We start from the raw sequence: 24,559 nt of genomic DNA, 5'->3' as shown, positions 1-24,559 counted from the left end.
TGAAGAAGCTGAAATCAGAGAATTTGTGACAATGCTCTACAAACGTGTACTTATTGGGCCAACATTAAGAAGTAATAACAAGATGGAAATGTCTAACAGAGCAAACGTTTGTAACAGCACAACGATGTTCCCCTGTGCTCTCACAACACTGCGTTATTTTGGTTTTTCGCTAATCTGCCGTTCCCCAGGCCTCTGACACAGAATCGAGAACTGAAACTGGGTTTAAAGGGACTAAATTAGTTTGAAACCCTTATGGAACAGATTCGGGGCTCTCCCAGGCAGTTCGCTTTTCCCCCTCAAACATTCACAATTTCTTAAAACAACAAAGCCACTGGTGAAAAACATAAAGTCCAGTTTCAAATGAACCAGCAAACTCTTCAGTATGACACAGTAAGTGAGACTCGGTAGATTGCATTGATTTATTTAGAAACACGTGTTGACTGTACAGCCACTTTCAGTTTCCAGTTGGAATGATATATATTTAGATCATTACACCACATCGAAAGTTCTGCCGCTCAAACATGTGACTTATGTGTTCACAGCAGGACCTCACATCACATTACAGACTAGGATACCGCCTCACACACACACGCACACAAACACATCTAAATCGCTCACTTTCTTGTAACAGTAAACATGGCAGACATGAATATTTATATGGCACGCGATCAGCTGTGGTACGACGCTATCTTCTAAACGCTAGCACTTTTGGTTTGGATTGACCCAGTTGGCGTAGCATCTACAGACAGCCATCCAGCCCTAATATCATTCTGAAAGTGCATTTTTAACATTCCGCGTGTGACGTCCAAGTCCACCTTTCCTCTTTTTTTTTTTTTTTGTGCCGCATTTAATACTGTCAGTGGCATTTGGCTGCTGCAGACAGGCCAAGAACAAGGCGATCCCTCCTCGCTCACGCAGGCTCACTTCTCAAGTTGTCTGCTGGTGAAACATTCGACGTGGTTTCAGAGGAGTGGTTGACTCGAGTTCACTATGTTTGTGAGAGAAGCAAATAAGGAAGGATTTGGGAGACGCCTTCAATTTTTTGATTTCAGCCTACACTTGAGATGAAGAGCTGATACTTTCGTAGCTCTTGATTAAAAGAAAATAATAACAATAATAATTCATGCAGTCTTTTTCTCTGCACTGCAGCTATCCAACGTTTCTTCGCCGTGCATGACTGGGATGTGAAAGGTTTAAGATGGCAGTAAGGCAAACCTATTCTACGGCATCACTGACCAGCACTGTATGCTTTTCTGTATGCACAGGCCTATTACCCACCCCATCACCGGAGGATCGTCACGGTCATAAGACCATTCAAGGAAGTGTTATGTGCTACGAGCGCAGAGCCGACAGTTCAGTCCAGGAGAGGCTGGTGGGACACACGATCCACAGCGAGATGGTCCTCCATGTTGTCGGATAAAACGGGGAGTCTGTTTCTCCCATCGGCTATTTGTGCTTTTTGACGTGTCGGACCACTTTGTCCTCAAACACCTTCCTCATGGTCTTTTCTATCTGCTTGAGGAAGACTTGGGGAATCCGCCCACACAGGGTGTTGACCGTGTCCAGGAACTTGGTCTGGATGGGGTAGAACAGCGACTGGAACATGTTGTCCTCGAAGGGATACTGCAGAAACAGAGACATCGTCCTGTGTCAGTCCTGATCCCACAGCTATTTCAGCTCAGTCGTTTCTTTTAATGGAACACATCACACAGACTAAATGGTATTTACAAATTGTGTCGGCAGGGGTGGGGTGAGGTGCTGGTGTGTTGTATTAATCACAAATTACAACCCGGCTCGTCTTTAAGAGGCTTATCTCAGCGGAGCAGGGGATGACTGACTCTGCTGCCGGAGAAAACAAATTCTAAATTTAAAAACTGACCCAGATTGTTTAATGCAAGCGAGCGCGAATCTGCATCACATGGAGAAATACACAAAGCTGCTCTTTTACCGAGCCAAAGTCATTAAAGGGTAAGTACACACATTTTACACATTAAAGCGTGCTTACAGATCTTGGGGAGTACTAATGCGTATGTGAAAAAAGCCGTATAAAGCCTTTTGTGGCTCCAGGGGAATCTGCATGTAATCTGACAAATTGCCTCCAGTGAAGTCACTTAGAGGATAAATTGCATGTTGGGTAACGGAGTCGACAGGTTTTGAAAAGGAAGAAGAATGTGTGTAATTCTCTGCGGTTCTCACCCACAATGCAAGTGACTCAGTGACATCACTGGATGCAATTAATCCTTGTGCATGCAGCTTCCTCTGCAGCCACAACAGGCTTTATAATACTTTTTTTCACATTACCCTTTTAAACGTGTAAGATTTGTGGAGTTACCCTTTAAAGGAATGGTCCAATATTTTGCAAATAGGCGCCTTAGCATTACCTAGAGTCAGATGAAAGGACTGATATCAGTGGATTCTTGGGTGTTGGCGAGCAGTTTTCCCTTGCTTCAAGTCGCTGTGCTAAGCTAGGTTAAATGTTTCAGCACAGACAGCAATTCAGATTTGTATACAGACTCCCCTTAAACAGTAAACAAGCAGATTTACCGAAATGTGAGTGCATTTGCTCCACTATAATTTGCGTATGTTCACACTGCCCATATATAGATGGTGTGTGAATGAGTTTGAACATTATTAATATACATAATTTGGCCTTCAAAGCCATATTTACTGGGCTTATTACTCCAATAATAATGTATGACACACACACACACATATATATATATATATATATATATGTGTGTGTGTGTGTGTGTGTGTTATCATAATAATATTCACTGTTACATTTCCAACACAATGATCAGCCTCTGCAGATCTCATTTACAGCGTTTTGTTCTGCCATAGCAGGTAACAGCACAGGTGTTGCTAATACCATTAACGATGGAGAAAAGCGGCAGATCTGGAACCCGACAAGCCTAAATGGAACGCAGTCATCGTTAAAGCGATTAGGTACACCTGTGTTCCTCTGCTACAACGGGTCACAATGTCGGCCGTGAAATGATCCATTTACTCCTAATCTAAATCTTTTATCTCCTATCCGACTGATGTGTTTGTGTTCCCGTCATCGTTTTTGATCGATAAAACACATAAATAAAACACAAATTGTGTCGTGATTACACGTGAATGAGAACATTTCTTTTGGTACCTGTCAGATAATCAGTTATTATTAAAAGTACAATGCCATTTTGTATCAGGAAAGGCCTAAAGATTCGACGGGGATACCTACATCACGTACTGCATCGTAAACTACTTTGAACGCCGGCTGCTTGTCGTCATGATACACGCCACGGTTGCCGTGGAGGATGGACACGCCCTCCTCTTCAGCCCCTTTACAGTTACTGCCATACATGCAGTGATCTGGCCGGTAGTTCCACTGGCAGGGAAAGATGAAGAGACACTCTGGAGAGAAAAAAAAAAAAACAACACACTTCATTGTTATACATTAAACCAAACATGGAATTACAATGCTAAGACAGTAAATAAGAAGGTTTAAAAGGAAACTTTGTGAATGGTAGGTTGCAAGTTTGATTTCCAAGGACACCAAGAAAAAGAATGTGCCAAAGAACATGATCAGATGAATATAACAACAATATAACAAGACATCAACAATGACAGCAATTGAAGTTGAACCTGGTGTAAAAATCAAATAACAAGTTCAAAGTGCCTCTGCTGTCTAAAGATCCAAGGGGAGGTGTTCCACAATTTAGGGCCACAAACAGAAAGCAGCCTCACCAGATCTCTTGTTGGACACTTTTGGAACTCAAAGAAAGGCAACAACTTGTCGGGACACCACAGCCGGTTTTTTGTATGCCTGACGGAACTTGTTTTTGAAGTGCAAACTGAATTTGCATTATGAAACTGTGGAAAATGTAGACATCAAACAACCAGCAGCAGGAGGATATGTTGTCCCACAGTGTATAGATGAACATGGATACAGTGTTCCAGGATAGAGCTCCATTCGATCTCATGAAAACACCTCAGCCAGAACATAGGCTGTAAGAGTTTTCCTGGTCTGTTGGTTTAAAGGCTCATGTGTTGTAGTCTTTCTCATACAGTATAATGCACCTTATGGTTCAAAATATGACAAAGCAAAAGTCTTTTTCTTTCTTCCTTTTTTTCATGGCTGCAGACGAGAGGTGCAAAACATATTTCCGGCTGTGGCGACGGGGGCATTTTTTGGCCACGCAGCCCAGTTCTGTTCCAGATGGCTCTTGTCCCACTCAGAGACCTCACAAACAATACGAAAGAAAAAAAAGAGGAAAAAGGATGAAAGATGGGTTGGTTGGCAACAGAGTGAGGAAATAAAATCATCATCCTCTTCTTTACAGTCTGCCAGTTTTGACTGGTTCTTTCTGCCCATCTATGTATTTATTTGCACCTACAGGACGGCGAAGACGTCTGAGAACGCACTAAGTTGTTGACACTGCGAGGCACGCTTGAGCAAAGCAGTCAGCTTCCAACTGCTGCAGCACAGCAGCTCCATGGCTTATCCTTATTACAATACGGCTGCAAGGCGGAGATGTGTGCTCGCTGTTTGCATGAACGTCAAATGTACAAAGAAGGACAGAGGTGAATGTTTTTGTTCACTTGAACCTGTTATATACAGTTGTATTATAATCTGTGGATAAATGTGTGAAAAACAGCTTGTAGTCCAGGTCTAAGAAAACGTCTTTGCTCAGTACAACTCCCCAGTGACGCTCACATCATTATGATTTGAATATTTTTTTCAGCAAAAGTGAAAATGAGGATGCCAAAGTGGCCATTCCCACTAATCGTGACTCATATTGCAATTATAACAAACGGGCCCCAGGGCTAAATGATCAAAGACAGCAGTGACGATAAGCCCCAACGTTTTTGGAGAAATTGAGCCAATCAACTATGAGGCATTTTCCTTACTATTATTATATCAATCGAGAATAGAATATTTGTGGAGGGAACAGAAACATTTCTCTCTCCAAGGATGTTTACTTTCTCAGTCTCAGTGATCACACAATGCAAACTATGCAATGCAAATGAAAAATAAATAAATTCTGTTCTTAATCTGTTTTTTTTTTTCTCTCTTTAAAAATAAGAAATGGTAAGAGTAGCAGTACCATTAAAATCTTTATGCTATCTTTTTCGGCCATATCCTGCAGTCCTCAAACATACTGACGTTTTTTCCATTTTAAAACTCCATCATGTCCTGATCCAAACAGAGATCATCTTTTATTCGTGTTTCCCTGATTTCAGGACAGGCAAAAAGAGGTCAGAACAATGCTTCTGGACCAACTGGAGCATTAGTCTGGAGATAGCAGAGCGCTCAGAGCTGTACCGTGCAGAGCAAACAATTGATTGGTTGTGTTTTCCACAAGCAAACATTTGCGATGCCAACTCCACCGCTGGCTCTGAGTGCTTAATGCCCACATCTGGCTGCTGCAGCTGGAAGTCAGTCTGCTGCTGAAGCCTGCTGTTGCCTACAGCCACGGCCTCGTGTGTTTACCGATCCAGAATCATAATGTAGACTGGTTTATTGTCGGCGCAATAAGACACAATTTATGTGGACATGTTGATAGTGGGAAACCGCTGTGTTGAAAGTGTCTAGAGTAATAATTCAAAATGGATTTATACAAGCAGTTTGATATTCTGGTTATGCCTTGGATAGAAGCTTCATATGGCTTCAGTGTGATAACAGTATGTGTTACGATCACTGAAGATGACATGTTAAACAGGCAGCACGGACTGTACCTGGGTTGTAGTGGAAGATAATGTTGAGGAGGTCCTGGTCCCCCCAGGTGATATGGTTCTTGTACTTCTGATAAAGCGGATGTAGAAGATCCTCCCACGACAGGCCACTGGGGATCATACTGTTCTGAAATACCAACAACCACATTTCACTCGCAAACAGCTCAAGAGCAGTGTTTTTATTTTTTTCTTTTTTCCAAAAACCACATCATCAAAGGAGGAGCACATTTACATTCCCTCTTCCAATTGCAATCTGCTGGCAGTATTGAGAGCTGGGGAGCTGCTAAATTGAGTTCTGAGGGCAGAAGTGTGCGACGCGACCGTGGTAATCAGAAAGCTTCAATCACGGCCCACTCAGAGCACTCAGCCTGTGACTTCAGCTCATCGAAAAGAACCCTTCAGAATGCAAAGAGGAAATTGCAGCTCGCTTTAGCCTTCTGCTGGTCAGAGTGTGAGCAAACACCACTCTGTTTTGACCTTACTTTGAACAGGGTGCTGCGGATCCTCGTGAGATTCATCAGCATGACGCCCGAGTTGACCCCCGTGACTCCGTAGAAAGGGTGGCGTGCGAAGCGGCTGTACCAGCCGATCTTTGGGACCTCGTGCTCTGGGGCCATCGCTGCCAACTGGGTGCTGTTGAAGGACTTGAGGAGACTCCAGATGTCGTCCATGGGCCGCAGGAAGAGCACATCGGTGTCTACGTAGAGCAACGAGTCCACGTCTTTCAGGATGACCTGCGAGGACACAGATACAGGCATCAATAGAGCGTTTATGACCACAATGTTTGCGATTACCATGTTAGCTTCATACACCTCATGACAGTGTTAAGCTTGGAACCCTAAAAACAAGAAAGTAATGTCTCACAGTATCATACTACATTATACTACACTGTCTCTACCATGTTAGGTGCACCCCTCCAGCTTTCTGTTTCAGACAGTGACTCACACATCAATAAAACATAACCATAGAGTATGCAGAAAGCATGAAGTTCAGATCAGATCCACAGAATGTCTGAGTGGGGGAACATGGGATTCAACATCAAACGAAAACTAAGATTTTACAAGCATGCTAGCCGCTCTTTGAAGATGTATAAATACAGCATGCTAACATGCTTATAATGATATTTCTTACATGTTATGTGCAATACTAAGTAGAACAAAACACCAAGTACACGTGAGGCTGGTGGGCAAGTTGGCACACAATATGTAATGGAGGAGAGTCATCTGGGATTAAAAACTGTATTTCTCTTCACTCCTGTTTATCAACCTGACTGCAGCAGCACAACACTGTCCGGTGTTCATGTGCTGTAATGGCGACTGGTGACTGGAGCTGGAGGGGAAGTGATACTCCACAAACAGCATTACAAAGATTAGAGGGGGGAAAAAAAAGAAGAGTGAGAACTGGAGTCTCTGCTGAGTGATCAGTAATAGTTGACTTGAATTCAAACACACAAGGGTTCACCACACTGATTATGATTCATTCTGGGGGGGAAATAAATGTCTGTACAAAATACAATGGCAATCAGTTAAACGGTTAACGAGACGTTTCACTTCAAACCAAAAATGTCATGATGGGAAGTCACCACGGTCAGAAGAATATAATGTCTGATACATTCTAACCGTGTCATAATACACGTCCCAGCTTGCTTTTGGAGGCTTTGATGCACGCACGCATTTATAAAGGACACAAAATCTATCGGTGGCTGACAAGGACAGAAAAATGAAATTACTGTTATTGTTCCAATGATGGATTTTCAGCCAACAGTTGTATCTGATAATTTGGATCCTTGGCTGTGGAGACTTGGCTGCGGACTAGGGACGCCACTCAAAATTGGCTTTCTGGTTGGACACACGCACAAAAACACACATATAGATACACAGTGGAAATCAGAGGAGAGGATGACTCATGCCTGATAGCTGTTTGCCAGCTGTTACTGCAAAAGGCATGCAGCCGTAAGTCCAAGGGCGTAGCCATTAATTAGTGCGAGTAGAGTACGTTATTCTAATAGCTGTAGTGACCAATACATGCTTGTTCATTGTCATTGGTCTACAAATAGTTTAGTAAACTAAAAAAAATATTTAGATTATTACAAACACGTTGGTTGTATTTGTTGTAGTAAGGATGATGAAGCTTTCTATTAGTGTTGCCTTAGAAAAATAAACTTATTTTCCGCTCCATATTTTTGCTTTGGTACTATTAATATGATCTGTCATCGGTATTTGCAACCATAAACATGAGAATCATTATGATGCAATTCCATATTAATGCATCTAATAAAATAAAACTATAAACCATGCAAACAGCATCAACAGTATCAATCCAGATCCAATAAAGTGAATATATTAGTGTGGAAAAAGTGGGATTTTAGGGATTTATGAAGATCAACAGATCATTAGTTTTAAACCCTGACAACTGTCATTTGCCTTCTTCTTTAAAAATACAGGTGTATTTTACAGCGGCAACTTCACGCTATCCTGGTGTTTTCTTGCAGGTTAGGCAAGCTCAAACAATATTCACCAAAAAACAAAGATAACAAACAAACAAACCCTTCTTTGAGGATTCAACACAAAACAATAAAAGATAGAAATTCAGTTTGTTACAAAGCTCTGTTTCTCAAATCTGTCCCCATTAAACCCTCCTCCCAAACAAATCAATAAAGAATCTCTGAAAAACTTCCGGCAGCAGCAGTCGGTTGAAGTGTCTAAAAGCACAGCTGGAGGCTGCCGGTAAGCTCGCTGAGTCGTCTTTGAAGAGTTTTTCTTCAGATGAGAGCAGGTAGGCGAGGGTGGAGAGAAAAAAAGTAGTGGGAGACTCGCCGATCCTGCTCTTAATCTTGATGATCGAAATTCAAACCTCATTTCGATCAGTTCTTGACTTAGAACTGAAATCACAACACCCTCAGTTGTAAAACGTTCCTGCAAGGGGTTTCCACAAGACTGAGGTGAAGCTGTCCTAACCATGATGGAGTCTTCATGAATGTTCATAACTGTTAACCAGCATTAAATCACTGACTGAAAGACACTTGACAACAGTCATTAACATTCATTAAGACTCCTTAATGTTCAGTACAGGTGTCACATTATGGTCATGTCTTACATAAACTGGTACCAAAAATGCTGACTTCTACTGTCCACCCAGAACAGTAATATGAGTTATAGATGAGATAATTACTTCCTGTATTCACTGATGAATTGTGCCCTCAGCGAATGGTTAAAAAAACAACTACTGTATGAGTTTGGCTGAGACGGGATTCGGTTTTGACTCTTCACTAGCAGCCAAACTTCAGAAGTGAGAAACTTTAGGAGTTTGAATGAGATTCCTGACAGCCTGCAGTGACTCCCCAGTTTATAGTGAGTACATTATGCATGGCTTCACTGTTAAGCCCGCGCTGTCACACAGTGTACCTATACCAGTCCCAACATGCCACTAAAAATGTGTAACATGGACAGACTGAGGGTCAGACTGCCTCTATGGCAGACTTGGAACCACTGCTAACTGGGATGATGAAGTCTGAGGCGTAGGGTCATTAAAGACAGACCCACTTAAAGCCAATGGGGGAGCTGAGTGGTAGTAAGATGCCACGCTGCACTGTGTCTGACCGTGAACTGTGCCTGCTCTTTGTTGGATTATGCTGCTGACAGCAGCGGGGAGGAGTGGTGTGACAAAGCGGCGATCAATACCAACAAGCACCGAACAGAGCAGTAACCCACTGTTTCGACAACATAATTCCATGTGTGCGTACACACAGCTATGCAGTAATAGGCACTGTGGACTAAACTCCCGGAGTGGGAGAACACAAATTTCTCCTACGAATACTGCTCTGCAGATGGTGTGGTTACGCTCCTCAAAACACAGTTATTTGCATCAAAGTTTTCTCTTAGAGCTGGTATCCATGGTGATACGTGTCCGGTGCCACTGTAGTTCTGGTTACGCGTAAACGAAAGGGTGACACAGCTTTGGAAAACCAGGTCAACTGCTGATGAAGTTTCTCAGTCACGCAGATCACGGTCGCTCCAGGTGCCGTATCGTGGGCAACTGGACACGTTTCAGTTTCTTGAAGACGGTTCACCTCTCATCCAAGAGGCTTCTTCAGTTCTAACTAACTTTGTTTTTTTCTGCTCAGTTTGGTTGGCGAGTACAGCCATGGGACAAAAAAAACAAAACAAAAAAAAACATGGGATTAATGGATTAATTTTATACAGGAAACGTTCACATGTAATGTCTTTTTAATGTCAGAATGATTCAATAATGAAAGGGCCCCCGCCCGTCCCACAGCAGGAGGTTGATGGATAGTGAACGAGGCCAGCACCAGGCTGCCACCTCCCCCACCCCCTCCGCCCCTGCACTGCCCCACTACTTAGTGGAAATAACAGCTCATTTCTGCATAACATGATTTTAACGACACCGTCACAACCTGAATGCTATGAAATAAGGCTGTAACGATTAATTCCATTTTCAACTGTCAATCAAACATGGAAATTAAAAGCACTGATCTGTAATTTGCACTTGCAGTCCAGCAGAGGGTGATCACATAATTCACCACCAACTTAACCTATTGCACGGCCTATTGAGCAATCAGTAAACTAACCGAATACAAAAAATGGTGGCCACTATTCATTTTCTCCAACTTTATAGACAAGAGCGAGCAAAGCTGCGCTGATCAAATAATCACGACACAAAAGCATCCGGAGCGGTGTGTGGAAGTATCTGAGGTTCTACACTGTAGGAGGCAAAATGACTGACAGAGATGAGTCTGTGTGCAGACTTTGTAAAAAGCAGCTACCGTATGGCTTTAACGCACTGCACGACCCTTAAACCTGTCAGATCACTGTCCTGTAAATGCTACGCAACGTTCTGCCTCGTCATCAGCAGTCTTACAGTCATTGTGGTTTTCACACACAATGTGACTGATCAGTGTGAGGGATCACACAGGCGAGACAAGACACGGGCATGATGTTCCAACAGTCCAGCTCAAGTGTGTGCTCGTTTGCAAGCGTAACACAAACCAAGTGAGGAAACGGAAAGCGAGCAGAGCATCGTCGATCGCCCGACCTCGTCTGACTGCCTACTTTTCCCACACTTAGCCTCAGAACCCATTACAGCGGCTTGTTAAACGATCACCTTTAAGATAGCACGATTTAAATGCAACGATATTCAGTGTTCTTCCCGGTTAAACACATAGTTCTCATGTTTCCTGTGGTGTGAATGGGCTGTAGTTGTCTTTCCCCCGGCGTGCTCCCTGAGCAGCGCTGAAATTTAGCTCCAGGAAGCATCTCCTCACCAGAGCTGGGAGAAGAGCTGACCCAAATGCAGAACCCATGACAACGGACACGACACCTTATGTTACGGGTTGTTAAGTTCTAATATTGGAGAAAAAAAAAGGGCTACAGCAGATGTCAGACAATTTTTTCACCGAGGATCACAAAGTGTGTGCAGGTCCACCTCTGAGCCAGAATCAGTAATCTTTTAATGTCCCACATACGTCCAGGCTGAGCATGTGGTGTGAAAGGAGTGCAACAGACATCATCGTACAGTGATGTACAGCCCCTTACATAAATCAGACTATTATAGAGGAAGAAAGACTCCTATAAGAGGTATTCCTCATAGTCAGTATTGACTGTTCTCTGTTGCCTTGCAGCGAGACAAACACCTATGGATCTGCCTGACCTGCGATATGTTCATTACATGGTAAGCGAGCTGGCTGTTATTTCAATGAGCGCAAGCGGAAAAAGAAAAAAAAATCAATAGCCAAGCACGGCCTTGACGAGATGAAATTACTGGATTCGGTCTCGGGAGGCTGCTTATTAGTTTAGCAAATGCTGCAGAAAAGGTGTGAAATCATCAATAATCAGACGAGTAATTAATGGGATAAAACTGAGACTAGAAAAAAACGCTGTTCGAGTAGAAATGAAAAAAATGTATTCACGCCAATTCTTGTCTTCACACTGGTTAATGACATTATGCACGGTGAGGATATGAGAGCAGATAATTGCAGCAGCCTTACCGGGAGGAAGAGCCTCTGAGCAGCACAGGGCTTGAAGAGCTTCTTCCACTCGTCGGCGTTCCCCACGGAGAAGGTGATGGGGTAGATGGTGTAGTGGAATTTGGCGGAGACAGCGCGAGGCCACTGGTTCAGCTGGAAGCAAAGAAACACATCACATATAACACACACACAGGAAGTGTCGAATGGATCTCTTAGAAGGTTCAGCGAGGGAAAAGTTTGTGAGAAATTACAAGCAACCATTATTCTGAAAGCTAATCTGTGTCTTTTTTCAGACGCAGCGACATGAAATGGCTCGTGGAGGCGGCCATTTAAAACAATGAAGTCATGTCTGGTGGTGCTGCAGCGGTTCTGTGCCGAGCACATGCCGCCTCCAGCTGTTGTTTTGTCTTAAAGCCACAGTCGAAACAAGTCCAGAGTGTATTGCTAAAGCCTGTGTTATCTGACCAATTAAACGCTGAGCCCCTCTGTAATCATCAGTTTAACAGTTTGGCCCTGGATGGAGTGAGAGGGCTGCGAGCAGTTGGCGTGGTTTTTGCTGACGAGGAGAGGCAACATTTCTAACTCCTTCAACACACACACTCCAAGACTCAGTCCCATTTCCAATATTTACCCCACCACTGGTTTTCAAGTGCCCCTCAGAAAAAAGTTACAATGGGTAGTGGTTGAAATCTCCACATGTTAAATGGGGCAACCCTTCAAGATCCTCATTTGTCATCAGTTGTCATCAACGCCTTTTTACATAAGCAGACGTGACCGGATGTTTCCAATAGACCGTCTTCATTTGTGGTGATTTCTCATGCGTTATTGTGGCAACCCTGGTATTATCACACTGCCATCTGCCATTTGTATGACTGATGGCAGGAAGGCATGGACGCTCTCAACTCCACGCCATTGATTAAGTCATCACATAAAAAAGAATGCTGCCTCATTACCTTGCTGTGCCACTCTGCCCTGAAATTAGAGCAGCAGTGCCATGTGCAGCAACTTTGCTGCCCGACTGAATTTTGCGCGTCATATGCAATTCGTCAAAAAGCATGGCAGTAAAGCACAAATTAGCGAAGACTATGAAATGCTGACAAGCTAGTTAGCAACCAACTAGTAGAGATTGCAACATACTTGTTATAATGAAGCGGAGCTCGACTGATGTGCAACTGCTGGGGCTGATATCAATGTTAGGGAGTCAAAAATTCCGACATTGACATATCTGCCGATATATACAATATCCTTCAAATGTTGTTATCAAACACTCTTGTGACAAATACATTATTGGAGGCAGACTTTTATCATACAGATGACAGGAGTGCACTGGAACAGTAACTAACTTCATTGGAAATGTTTTACTTATCACTCACCCCAATCATCTTTTTCTGCATTGTGTTCAGCTGATACCAACTTACATACACCCCAATACCAGTACATCTGTGTTTCCCACACATAGACTTTACTTGGGTATATTAACGGTCGCCCACAATATCCATCTGAGAGAGAACGCCGCCATCAGAGATCAATTAACCAGTGGACAATCTGCCCTCGCTCTGCAACTCCTATTTGCTGACATTTACAAATGCTTTGAGGGCAAACACACATGGAGAGAGAGAGAGAGAGAGAGAGAGAGAGAGAGAGAGAGAGAGAGGCTCTCTGGTATTACATCCCTTCTGTAAACACACTGCGACCTCTCCTATTTAATGAAGGGCTGCTTACTGGGTTGTTTAGTACAAGCTTGTAACTGCACCTGGTTGTTAGGACGTCGTTTGGTACCATGTTGGTTTCGAGAGTATCGACGGGCTAAATAATTGAGGACAAGATTCCTCCACACGCAGCTCACTAGCTTAAGTCTCACTCTCAGGTCTCAAATTCTTAGGCCTTGCTTACCACAACTCCCTGTCTTACAGAAGGGGATTTTTTTTTCAACATGTGGCAATGACTCACCACACACATAAAGCCAAGCTCGCATGTTCAGGGTTTGGATTTAAAGCTGTTTAAGGCACTTTAGGTGCTTAGCTGAAGAGATGTTAATAGACTGTTAGTTACAAGATGAGTGGAAGTAATCAAAACCACGCCAGGCACCTCCGTAAAGGTGACTTTGAAGTGATACACAGCAGGGGAGGAAAAGCAGGGTGTCTTGATGATATATTACACACCCGCCTTGAGATAAAAGGGTTGTGTGTCTGTAGCACAGTGAGTCAGAGAGGCAGAGTTAAGAAGCGCTCTGATCTCGATATCATCTATCACAAAGAGAGAAGGAATGTTTAACATGCGTTGGATTAAATCACAAGTCAGAGGTCTCACTGCATGGAAACTAAAGAGTGATGCCTGTCACCAAGGTCTCTTGTGGTAACACATCTGATCTTGCACCTCTGCACTGTGAACATAAGGACATCGGGGCAGTGCGGGACACATACCTTTTCTTTAAACTGTGGAGCCAAAGGGTCCTCAGCAAAAATGTGAAACGTGATCTTCTTGAGGCTGAACAGGAGGGCCGATTTGACCATGGTGAGGGTCTCGTCCAGGCGATTCCCACAGGCCACCACAGCCAGATGCATGACCTCCTCCACCCGGGTGCGTCTTGCCACAGGTCTGGCGACATGACTCCGCTGTATGCTGAGGCAGACACACAAAAGACAGGGATGAACAGTGCACTAAATTGCAGAACAGGAGAAGAGAAAACATACAATGTGCAGTACGTGATTCAAACTGAACACAGGAACAATGGTCCAGTATCTTTTCAATACATCGACCAAACAAACCAAGAGCACAATGAGCAGTTTTTCTTCACCCGACAATGTCTGCAGATCTAAATCAGTCAAGGCCAAGAGTGGAGAGAACGGAGGGGGGTTCGGATCTGCTGACAATCAGTGATTTCGCCAACCTTGTTTCCCTCTCTCGTCGCCTGTAAATTGGCCTGTTCGCTGCAGAGCTGGTGAAGAACAGTTTGTTCTCCACAACAGATGTACTCAACTATGCTTGAGTCAAAACACACATACTAAAGAAAAGGACTGAGGGAGAAACATGCGCTTGAGAGGTTCCACATTAGGCTTGACCAAAGCAGAATTTTGAAGGTTGATGCCCATATTTCTTATTTATTAAGGCCACAAATTGCAGGCAGTTTGAGGTAATATCAAATAGCTGCACAAACAGGCGCATGAATATTTCTATATAAAAAAGAAAACCTCAAATCATATAGAAACATATAACATGATAGATAACAGATAACATGGAAATCAATGGCACCATGTTTTTCTTGTTGCATGATTCCATCAAATTGAAAATGACATGTTAGGCATCACATAGATACATGTCTCTCTTTAATTCAGCACGGCATGGTGCAATGACAACATGATGACAATTTGAGTTAGGGTTAGGGTTCCAAATAGTGAGAAATGTATGTTGTTCTTACATACAATATATTCCATTCCTAATTAAACTTGATTAGTTCTCTACAGAAAGTTCACATTGCAATTACGGATTCCATTAGAAGTACACTTAACAATACTCAAAGACTGTATATCATATGGGGGTCAACAAAGATTACTTTTTCAGGGCCAATTCCAATACCGATTATTAGAAATCGATGAGGCCAAAAACTGTCAATCATTTGCAGTAAAATTAAACTCTTTCACGCTTAAACAACCAGTGATGAAGTACTGTTCCTAAGTACAGTTTGATTACGTGCTACTTCATACTTCCTTTCCACCACACTTACTAGCAGATTCAGATAATTTGGTGATTATGGGCTATTAACTGTGACTTGTAACCAATCCGATATTGTTGTGGGTGGGACATTGTGTGAGAGAAAGCTGGCGCACAGCCAAAGTAGCACATTTTTAAATTAGTTTATTTTGTCAGCAGTTGGACAGAAAAATCACAGATACTGGAAAAAATGCTGTCTGATAATCAGCCAGGGCCAATAATCTGTCTACTCCTAATATCATATAGCAATATGTACAATCAAAGGCCTACATCTACACAAACACAAATAGATAGATAGAATAGGACCAGCAGCTTTACAGATGCTGAAGGTTTAAATTCAGATATTTTAAAGTAAAATGCTTAAAACAATGACATTATTTTCCTCAAAGTTTAACTGGAGGATACAACTACTGTTCACTATCCACCAGGCGTCTGAGAGTATTTAGATGAGCCTGGGTGTGTTTTGTTGCTCACCAATGCAACTTTTCATTTGCGCGAGGACAAATGCTTGTTTCTCATTTCAGAAGTCACCTTGCAGTCGCACATAATTTAGCATAAGAATTAATTCAGGTTGAAAACTTTCATGCAATGCCCACTGGAATGCTGGTGCATTGTACAATATCAATGTCATACACCAAAAATGTATGTATGTCCAACTGGGTAATATCCTGCATGTGTATCCGTTCAAGCACTTCCACCTGCGACCAAGTGCGTCTGATCTCAGAGTGCAGCAGCACGTACTCTACGCTCCCCACACCTGTCAACATGTCACCACTGAACGGTGACGGCGTGTCACTCCGTCAACACGTCAGGAGAAAGGAAAATCGTTTTGGACACGATGACAATCAAGACAGCAGATCGCTAGATTCATCCTCCATCCACGAGGTGTGAAACTAGGATTTTCCTCGAATCAAGACATATGTGCCTTCATATTGTTAAAACACTGCCTCCAACACAAATAACCACATTGTTGCCGCTGTAGCTCCACTTTGTTCTCCCATGCTCAAAGGCATGGAGGTCCTTTATCTGATGCAAAAATGTGCTCTCTCTCTCTCTCTGCGGAGCTCGCACTGCTGTAGCGTTAAAACACACTCAGCAGGGCAGAGCATCTCCCACTACGATAAGGAAACATTTGTACAATGGGGGAGCCTGGAGCTAGGCCGACATCATCTAGCTGTCCTCCACACACACACTGCACGGGGCCGCTTGTAATAACAACATGTTCGACATAATGTTATGTTGTCGTAGCCGTAGGGAAAGAAAAAAAAAAAAAAACTGGCGCGCAAACAAAGAACCTTTTCTTCGGCGCGGAGCGTTATTTGGGAGAACAGTGGAAGTCAAACGGTTTTAAGGCGAAAGGAATGCAAATACCGAGCGGCAAGGATTTCCTCCTCCAGACTCGGAGTCTGCCATGAGAAAGGGATGGGAAGAGAGAAGAGTAAAATTTGACAGGTGGGTTGCAGGGCAGTCTCCAAGCGTGACACTTCGTTTTCTGCATGGCTGGGGGACAATGATGGAGCGCAGATTAGGATGAATGAGAAGGTGCTGAGAAATCTGTCTGCCACGCTTCAAAGGCCGATGCTCTGTCAAGGTTGTCGAACACACATTCCCATTTTCCCGCAGAAAATACAATCCATACCTCCGACACGACTGTAATTAGGCTGCATTTAGTCATGCAAAACATAAATGCCCTTGAAAGGTTTTTTTTCTGTGTGGAATTAAACCACAAAAAGGAACCTCTTTGTTGCGTAAAAGCGCAGGCTGCACACATGATATTTTGTGTCATGGCACTGTTCCTCACATCTGGGAGCAGTCAAAAAAAAAAAAAAGCACAGAAGAGGTACAAAGGGATTGAATTCATTACTGGCTGCAGAGTGAGCATAAGAGGAGCCCTCTGCCTACAAAGCACCACAACCCGCCCTTTTAAATCCTGTGCGGGGAGGGAAAAAAGGCAGCACCTTCAAAAGATAATGTCAAAGAAAAATGTGCACGTACAGAACGAAGGGCCAGAGAACAAACCACACCAAAGAACACCTCGAAGGCATTTAATTAATCTGCACACAACTGGGTCACTTGCTGGACTCGTACCTAACATGTTCACTTTGGGTTGAAGCAGCGGGTATCCAAGGCATGAACGTGCTCCCATCATGCCCTTCATCTGCAGGGGGTAGAACAGAATCCAGCGCTTCGAAACATGCCGCAAAATGTCACGCGTCATGACGACGACTGATTAATTGGATTCAGCCAAGACGCGGCAAAGCAAAGACAATTCAGAAACTTCAGCGCTGACTGTCGTAAATAGCTGATGCAACCGCAGCCCGCTGATTCACACTTTTATGAGAACCAGATCGCCTGTTTTCTTTTCCTTCGCCCTGTGAGATGATTCACAATGTGTAACAGAGTGGCCTCAACCAAATATTCTTCAACGCGCATCGTTCACGTTCTGTATTCACCCAAGATGTGCTCAGTGCGCCTGGCGATATTTCACAGGCACGTTGTAAAAGAGGGTTACTATCACAGTGAGTACTGAATGCCAGCGGTGATACACGTGCACGCTCATCCCAAAGCACTTGGTAACGTATGCTTGATTTGGTGCTCAGCAGGGCTGAAACTAACAATTAAACTATTGAATAACCTGTTAATCATTTGCTCAAATACCTGATAAATCCCTGAGTCTGTAAAACGTCCAACGAAACGTCAACCGATTTTTCCAAAAGCCTGAGGCGATGCCGGCAAATGCCTTATTTTGTCCGCAACCCAATGATATTCTGAGCGCCATCATGGAGGAGTAAGGAAACCAGAAAATATTCATTTTAGGAGCTGGAACCAGAAACTGGATTTTTTTTTCTGTGATTCATTATCAATATTCTCATCTTAGTACAAGCTGAACATTTTGTTCTACAGTGTGAGTTCCACTGGGAAAGCTTGAGCGGTAGGACAGATGGGTAGTTAACAACTGACATACAACTCGTAAGGCAAGTGTCTTTGGCACGGCAAGCACAACTGGGAAAATGGAGGCGGTCATTTCATTGAGCCTGCCTCACTGTTGAGAATTTGGCGTTGACATATTCTGTTTCCCCGCGCAGGGCAGATTCTAAACACGACTGCGATCACTTCCCTGATTGCTAAATTTTGCCAAACTTATCTCGGTGGCTACAGGCGACAACTGACGTGCTGCAAATGACGCATCATTACAGAGCATCTTGTTTCTTGGTGAGTCACAATGACAGTTGAACGAAGACTACGTCCTTATCAAACCAAAATTGTGTCCCTGTTTCTCTGGAAATCAGAAACAGGCTCGACCATTGGCTGCAGCAACACCTGAATGCATCTGCAACACGGGGCTCCACCATAACACTCCTTCAGCATTTGAGTCAGTCCGTTGTGCCAACCCTGATTAACCAATCATAAGCTGTCTTATGATTGATCAGACTAAAATTAACTTTGTGAACTGCTCCGCCCCCACTGAACGCTATTCTGCTGACTACATTTCAGTTATTGAAACATCATTAGCGCCAAGAGATTCATGGTCCCGAATTCAAAACAGACCAGGATTTCAAACACAAATTACTTTCATGAATAATTCATCAGTCAACTCTTCAGTGTTTTCAATTAAATGATTGTTTAATCTATAAATGAAACAATGCAAATTCCAATATCTCCGAGCCCAAGCTTGCGGGGATGACACTCTTCAAACTGCTTGTTTTACTTGGCCAACAGTCCAAAACCAAACGATATTCCAGTAACAAAAATATCAAATAGAGAAAACCAAATACAAAAGTTAAATGTACGCCACTTTCGCTGCAGTTAATCAGGCTTCTCTGTTGAACAGCTAAACAATGAATCAGCTGACTGTTTCAGCATTTGCTGGATCATCCTTGCACTTCCACGAAAACTTCTTAAGAAATACTGGATTCTTACCCAGTGCAAGTCTTCCTTTTTTTCTTACTTTCTCCTTCCACACCCTCTATGAGTCATTCGCTCGTAATCCACGAGTGAGTTAGCCAGTGTAGCAGACAGATTTGACTGCCCCGATGAGGCGCCCTCTCCAACCACGTCAGGCTTCACAGGCAAGGAAGGCGCTTTCGACACAGCGGAGAGAGTGCTCAGTCATGCAAGGTGACATTTTTATAGCTATGCATAATGCCACTCCGAGAGAGTGACTTCTTTACTGCGGGGAACACTGCTTAACCACATTTGAAGTGACAGGGCAAGGGATTTGTTTCAACACAGAGTATTGACACGCTAATCCTGTAGATGCAGGCATTAATACAATGTAACTAAGCTGATAGAGGGGTTACGTCTGTGTTATTCTCTATCTGAGACATACTGAAGGTTACAAAGAGATCAGAGCGGAGAAATGTGGGATTTGGAGCTCAAGGCTCTGCAACCGATCATTATTACCTCCACCAAGGAGGAGGTGCATCCATTAGTCAGTTGGTTGGTTGGTTGGTTGGTTTGATCGGTTCTCCAACAGCTCAAGTAGATGGGGACCTGTTTTGGTTAGTTGGTCGGTTGGTTTGTCAGCAGGATTACAAAAAAAAACCCTACTGAAATGATTTCCACAAAACTTGTTTGGAGGATGCATCTCGGTCCAGAATGGACCCCATTTACTTCTAGTGCTGACCTAGAAAAAGAGATGAATCCAGGAATCTTTTGTCACTTTTTAAAAAGTCCTTTCAGAATTTCCTTGGGCCTGAGATGACATCTTCAAAACTGATTCATTCATTAGTCTAGTGTTTTAAGTGTTTAAGTTAAGGTAGCTGTTAGCCCCAGGTTAAGGTAGCTGTTAGGCCCAGGTTAAGGTAGCTGTTAGCCCTAGGTTAAGGTAGCTGTTAGCCCCTGGTTAAGGTAGCTGTTAGGCCCAGGTTAAGGTAGCTGTTAGCCCTAGGTTAAGGTAGCTGTTAGCCCCTGGTTAAGGTAGCTGTTAGCCCCAGGTTAAGGTAGCTGTTAGCCCCTGGTTAAGGTAGCTGTTAGCCCCAGGTTAAGGTAGCTGTTAGCCCCAGGTTAAGGTAGCTGTTAAGCCCAGGTTAAGGTAGCTGTTAGCCCCTGGTTAAGGTAGCTGTTAGACCCAGGTTAAGGAAGCTGTTAGGCCCAGGTTAAGGTAGCTGTTAGCCCCAGGTTAAGGTAGCTGTTAGCCCCAGGTTAAGGTAGCTGTTAGCCCCAGGTTAAGGTAGCTGTTAGGCCCAGGTTAAGGTAGCTGTTAGACCCAGGTTAAGGTAGCTGTTAGACCCAGGTTAAGGTAGCTGTTAGCCCCAGGTTAAGGAAGCTGTTAGGCCCAGGTTAAGGAAGCTGTTAGGCCCAGGTTAAGGTAGCTGTTAGCCCCTGGTTAAGGTGGCTGATAGTCGCAGGCTACGACAGCATTTACACTGGCACAATCTTGGCACATTCCAAAGTAGTAGTAACCCTGGCTTTAGCTTTGGGATTGCTAGCCCTGGTCTGGAGCAGGTTTAGCGCCAAGTTTGTGGGGTTATGTCCTGAAAATCATCTAAACATGGGTATAAAGGTGCCAGTGTGAAGGGTTAAGTTTAATAAGGCTAAGTAAGTAAACAGAGCAATAACATAGCATTCTACAATGTTACCATTAGCTGTGCGCTCAGACAGACAGACAGCATGTGGTGTGAATCGTATAGCCCCGGGGCTTAGGTTAACCCTGATTTAACAATCTGTGTGTCAACAGAGGCTAACTTAACTCTTAGCCTCAGGCTAAGGACAGCCTTGAGGATAGCTAAGAATATGTAAGCGCTGCTGTAAGAATGTGCTGCTTTTCTTTGGGTTTTGAACTGTTCGTTTGGAGGGGAAAAAAAAGACGCAATTTGACGTTAAGTAAGTCAGTCTTTGCCATTTATATATATTACAATGCAGGCAGCCAGGCTAAAAACAAGGCTCACCTAGTCAGTTGCCGGCTACATTTTGGACGTTGTGGAAGCTCTAAAAACTTTAGATCCATCCAAAGAAAGGAAGGGTCTCTCGTCCAAGTTGACAGTCTGAAGACAAACTCATTGGTTGTCTGAGTGACCTTAAAAAAAATGATCTTTTTTTTGTCATTTCACTAATTGATTAATCATCTGGAGATGTCTGTCTGGAGTTGGCGTCTGCACACAGCCCGTGGTACAGTATGTGTGTGATGTCTGGGGGGCGGCAGCTGGAGCTCTTCTCTCTATTTTTGGCTTCAGGAAGTAGTGTGATGTGTCAAGAGGAAATGATGTGATTGGGAATAACAGGGATGTTTGTCTATTAGGCACGCCGCACAGGAAATCTGTCCGCGGCTCAGATTTACAGATGAAGAGCGTCGCGGCAGCAGATATTAAAAAAAAACAGACCTGGACAGGCGGTTGCTTGTGTGTGTGTGTGTGTGTGTGTGTGTGTGTGTGTGTGTGTGTGTGTACACACCTTTTTAATGAAATGTCTGTCCGAGGAGGCAACAATGAACGGCCCCTGGCATGCATCCTATAAGGGCTTCCTTCCCTTGAATCAATTACTTGGCCCTCTGTGTGCACGTACAGCCCTGTTATCCCCACGAACCACACTGACAGCCAGGGCTCGCATGTGTGTTAGCTGTAAACTACACCCCACTGCTCGAAATCCTCTGGCTTTTATCCTCTAAACCAAACATCCTTCCGATTAGCTTGTGCAATTAAACAGAAGAAAGTTTTTCGAAAAAAAAAAGAGCTTCGGCCAGATGCCCGGCGCGCTTCCCTCCTAATCACAGCAGTCAGTCTTGAGCCTTTTTCCAAACCTCTTAGTGTTTTTTTTTTTTTTTTCACAGCTACCGGTGACCCCCTCCACCCCGTCTCCCTTATCAGCGCCGAGCACACGCGGAGGAGTGTGGTTTCTGGGAGGACGCAAAAGGTCCTTTTCTCAGTGTAACGCCTTGATGCCTTTTATCTGGCGAACAGTGTTCCTAAGCTCCAGTCGGGCTTTGGAGTAGAATACATATTATTGCCTGCCGGGACAGAGCGGGTATCTCCACAACCACATCCCAGCTATTATGGCATCGCCCGGCCATTCAGTCCAGGGAGGAGATTTTCGAAGGGATGCGTGAGGCTTGAATTAGAAAGCTGGAAGACATAATATAAAAAAATAAAAAAATAAAAAAACCAATGCTGCCGTTCTCGGACAGACGTAGCAGCTGACAAACTCTGCCTTTTGTCTGAATCTGACAGGGCTGGTGGCTTAATCACAACGTGTGCCCGGGTGCCGCTTTCTCCTCGAGGGGAGAATCGCTCCAGACAACGCTCTTCTCTCCGACCTGGATTGCTTTTTGACGACACTCTGACGAGAGAGAGAGCCGAGAGCAGGACGGGCTTCGGCTGTCTGTCATCCCCCAGTCATGTCTCGCCACTGTTGCATCATTCCCTGCTCATTTGCATTCCCTGTTAATGGCAATTAATGTCTCTCAAGGTGACCTTTGAGGACTTTAAGGGTCTTAATTCAAGGCCCGCAGCACTTCAAGGGGTCAAACGGTGGAGATTCTAGAGGTCAGGGCAATGGTTTATCACTCTGCTGCTGCTCGCCAGCCAAACATTTCAACATGATCACACTTCTCACATTTCAGCCAGGGGATCAGAGCTGCTTCTGACTGAAGCAGCCACGATCACAGCAGAGGAAAAGTAAAATAACTAATGTTGGGGGAAAAAAATAATGATATTAATAATAATAAACATGCAGGGAAGCTCGTTGAACGTGTCCCCTGACAGATGAGCCCATTGTGGAGGCAGCGTCCTTGAGCACAATGTGGGCTGCTCTGATGGAGGGAGCACGTCTGCTTTCAAAAGAGTGATAGAGAGAGAGAGAGAGAGAGAGAGAGAGAGAGAGAGAGAGAGAGAGAGAGAGAACAAGGCAGGATTAAACGCTGACACGTTCAGCCTGCAACTTCCTGACAGGAAAGATGAGAAACACCAAGTTGTGCGTGATGCTTCTGCGTGGAACAGTCGTGGAGAAAAAAAAGGGGGCTCCAACTGATCGACTGGAGGAAACAAACAAACTCACCTCTTCGCGTTCACGCCGGCCCCTCTGTTCACCGCGCGCCCCTCTTTCCGTCTCCCGAGGAGCTCCTCCGCACGCGCGCCGACTCCCGCCGACGGCTGCTTCTTCCTCGCAAACTTCGCCGCGACATCGCGCCCGAGCTCCGACGGCGACAGGGAAGAGTTGCCGTCATCCTCCTCCTCCTCCTCGACAACTTCTCTCAGCAGCGGGTCGTCCGCGGCGTTGCCCCCCAAAAAGTACAAAAGTAGGAAAACTCCCAGGCACACGGCGATCACAACTACTTTGCCGTGGAAGCGCATGGCGAGAGCGACTTGTTGCAGCTGTAGGAGGCAGACGGGGCTCCGCTCATGTCTGCGGCTGAGGGAGAGCGGCCCGAGTTGACATTTTGTTACCGCTCCCCGCTCGCATTTTTCTGCAGATGATGATGGAGAGCGGAGAGGGGCTCCTCATCGTCCATGGAGGATTACACGGCGGAGGCGTGGCTTCTCGCGCATTACCGTAACGATGGCAGTATTAACGCGCCATTACATTGTAATAACCCTGTAAGTGTGGCCGTGGTAACGGTGATATAAATGTGCACTGTGAATTATTTACTAATGCGTTACTAGAACACTTTCTGGAGTGCTGTAAAAAGTACCCTTAAGACATACTAGTGCGAGTAAAAGTGAAGATACTGTGCTAAAATATTATTTTGATAAAGTGAGTCATTATGAAGTAAGTCTGTGTACAAAAGTACAAAAGATAAAGTATTTTGAATTTAATTGAATCACTCATGTGAGTGGATACTTGAATAAAAGTCTTAAAGTATCTGGAAGTAAACTTACTTAAGTATTAAGAGTTATTATTATTATTTTTTTATGAATTTTTATGTATCAAATTATACTTGCATTTACTGTAGGCATATACTGAGGGTTGGCCAATAATAGGCCCTGCCGATAATATTCAGCATTAATTATCATATTTAAAATAATTCACCTAAAGAAAAATAGATTTATTCAAACGTGTGCTTTTTTTGCCTTTTATGCAGCATGTAATCTGCAAAGTAACAGGTAACTAAAATGATCAAATTAGTGTAGTGGATTAAAAAATACAATATTTGCCTCCAAAATCTAGTTGAAGTATAAAAGAAGCCAAAAAACTCAAAATTGTACTCACTGG

At 43.9% G+C, this 24,559-nt stretch overlaps 1 protein-coding gene across 1 annotated transcript; it reads right to left on the bottom strand.

The window, feature by feature from the left end:
- Positions 1-405: 405 nt before the first annotated feature.
- On the bottom strand, positions 406-24,126 carry gxylt2 (glucoside xylosyltransferase 2). The gene is made up of 7 exons (XM_037100811.1): positions 23,405-24,126; positions 14,125-14,323; positions 11,723-11,854; positions 6,201-6,452; positions 5,722-5,845; positions 3,224-3,396; positions 406-1,623 (listed from the first exon to the last, which is right to left on the bottom strand). The coding sequence occupies exons 1-7, from the start codon at positions 23,698-23,700 to the stop codon at positions 1,447-1,449; spliced, it is 1,353 nt and encodes a 450-aa protein (XP_036956706.1). The 5' UTR covers positions 23,701-24,126; the 3' UTR covers positions 406-1,446.
- Positions 24,127-24,559: the final 433 nt, after the last annotated feature.

The sequence above is a fragment of the Acanthopagrus latus genome, chromosome 6, assembly GCF_904848185.1.
Source record: "Acanthopagrus latus isolate v.2019 chromosome 6, fAcaLat1.1, whole genome shotgun sequence".
Lineage (NCBI taxonomy): Eukaryota > Metazoa > Chordata > Actinopteri > Spariformes > Sparidae > Acanthopagrus > Acanthopagrus latus.
This window is presented reverse-complemented; position numbering and strand designations above follow the sequence as displayed.

Coding starts and splice junctions, on each gene's coding strand:
- gxylt2 (XM_037100811.1), bottom strand. CDS start 23,700: ATGCGCTTCCACGGCAAAGTAGTTGTGATCGCCGTGTGCCTGGGAGTT. Junction 5,846..6,200: donor TCCGCAGCACCCTGTTCAAA/GTAAGGTCAAAA, acceptor TTGGTATTTCAG/AACAGTATGATCCCCAGTGG. Junction 1,624..3,223: donor TTTACGATGCAGTACGTGAT/GTAGGTATCCCC, acceptor CTGTTTCTGCAG/TATCCCTTCGAGGACAACAT.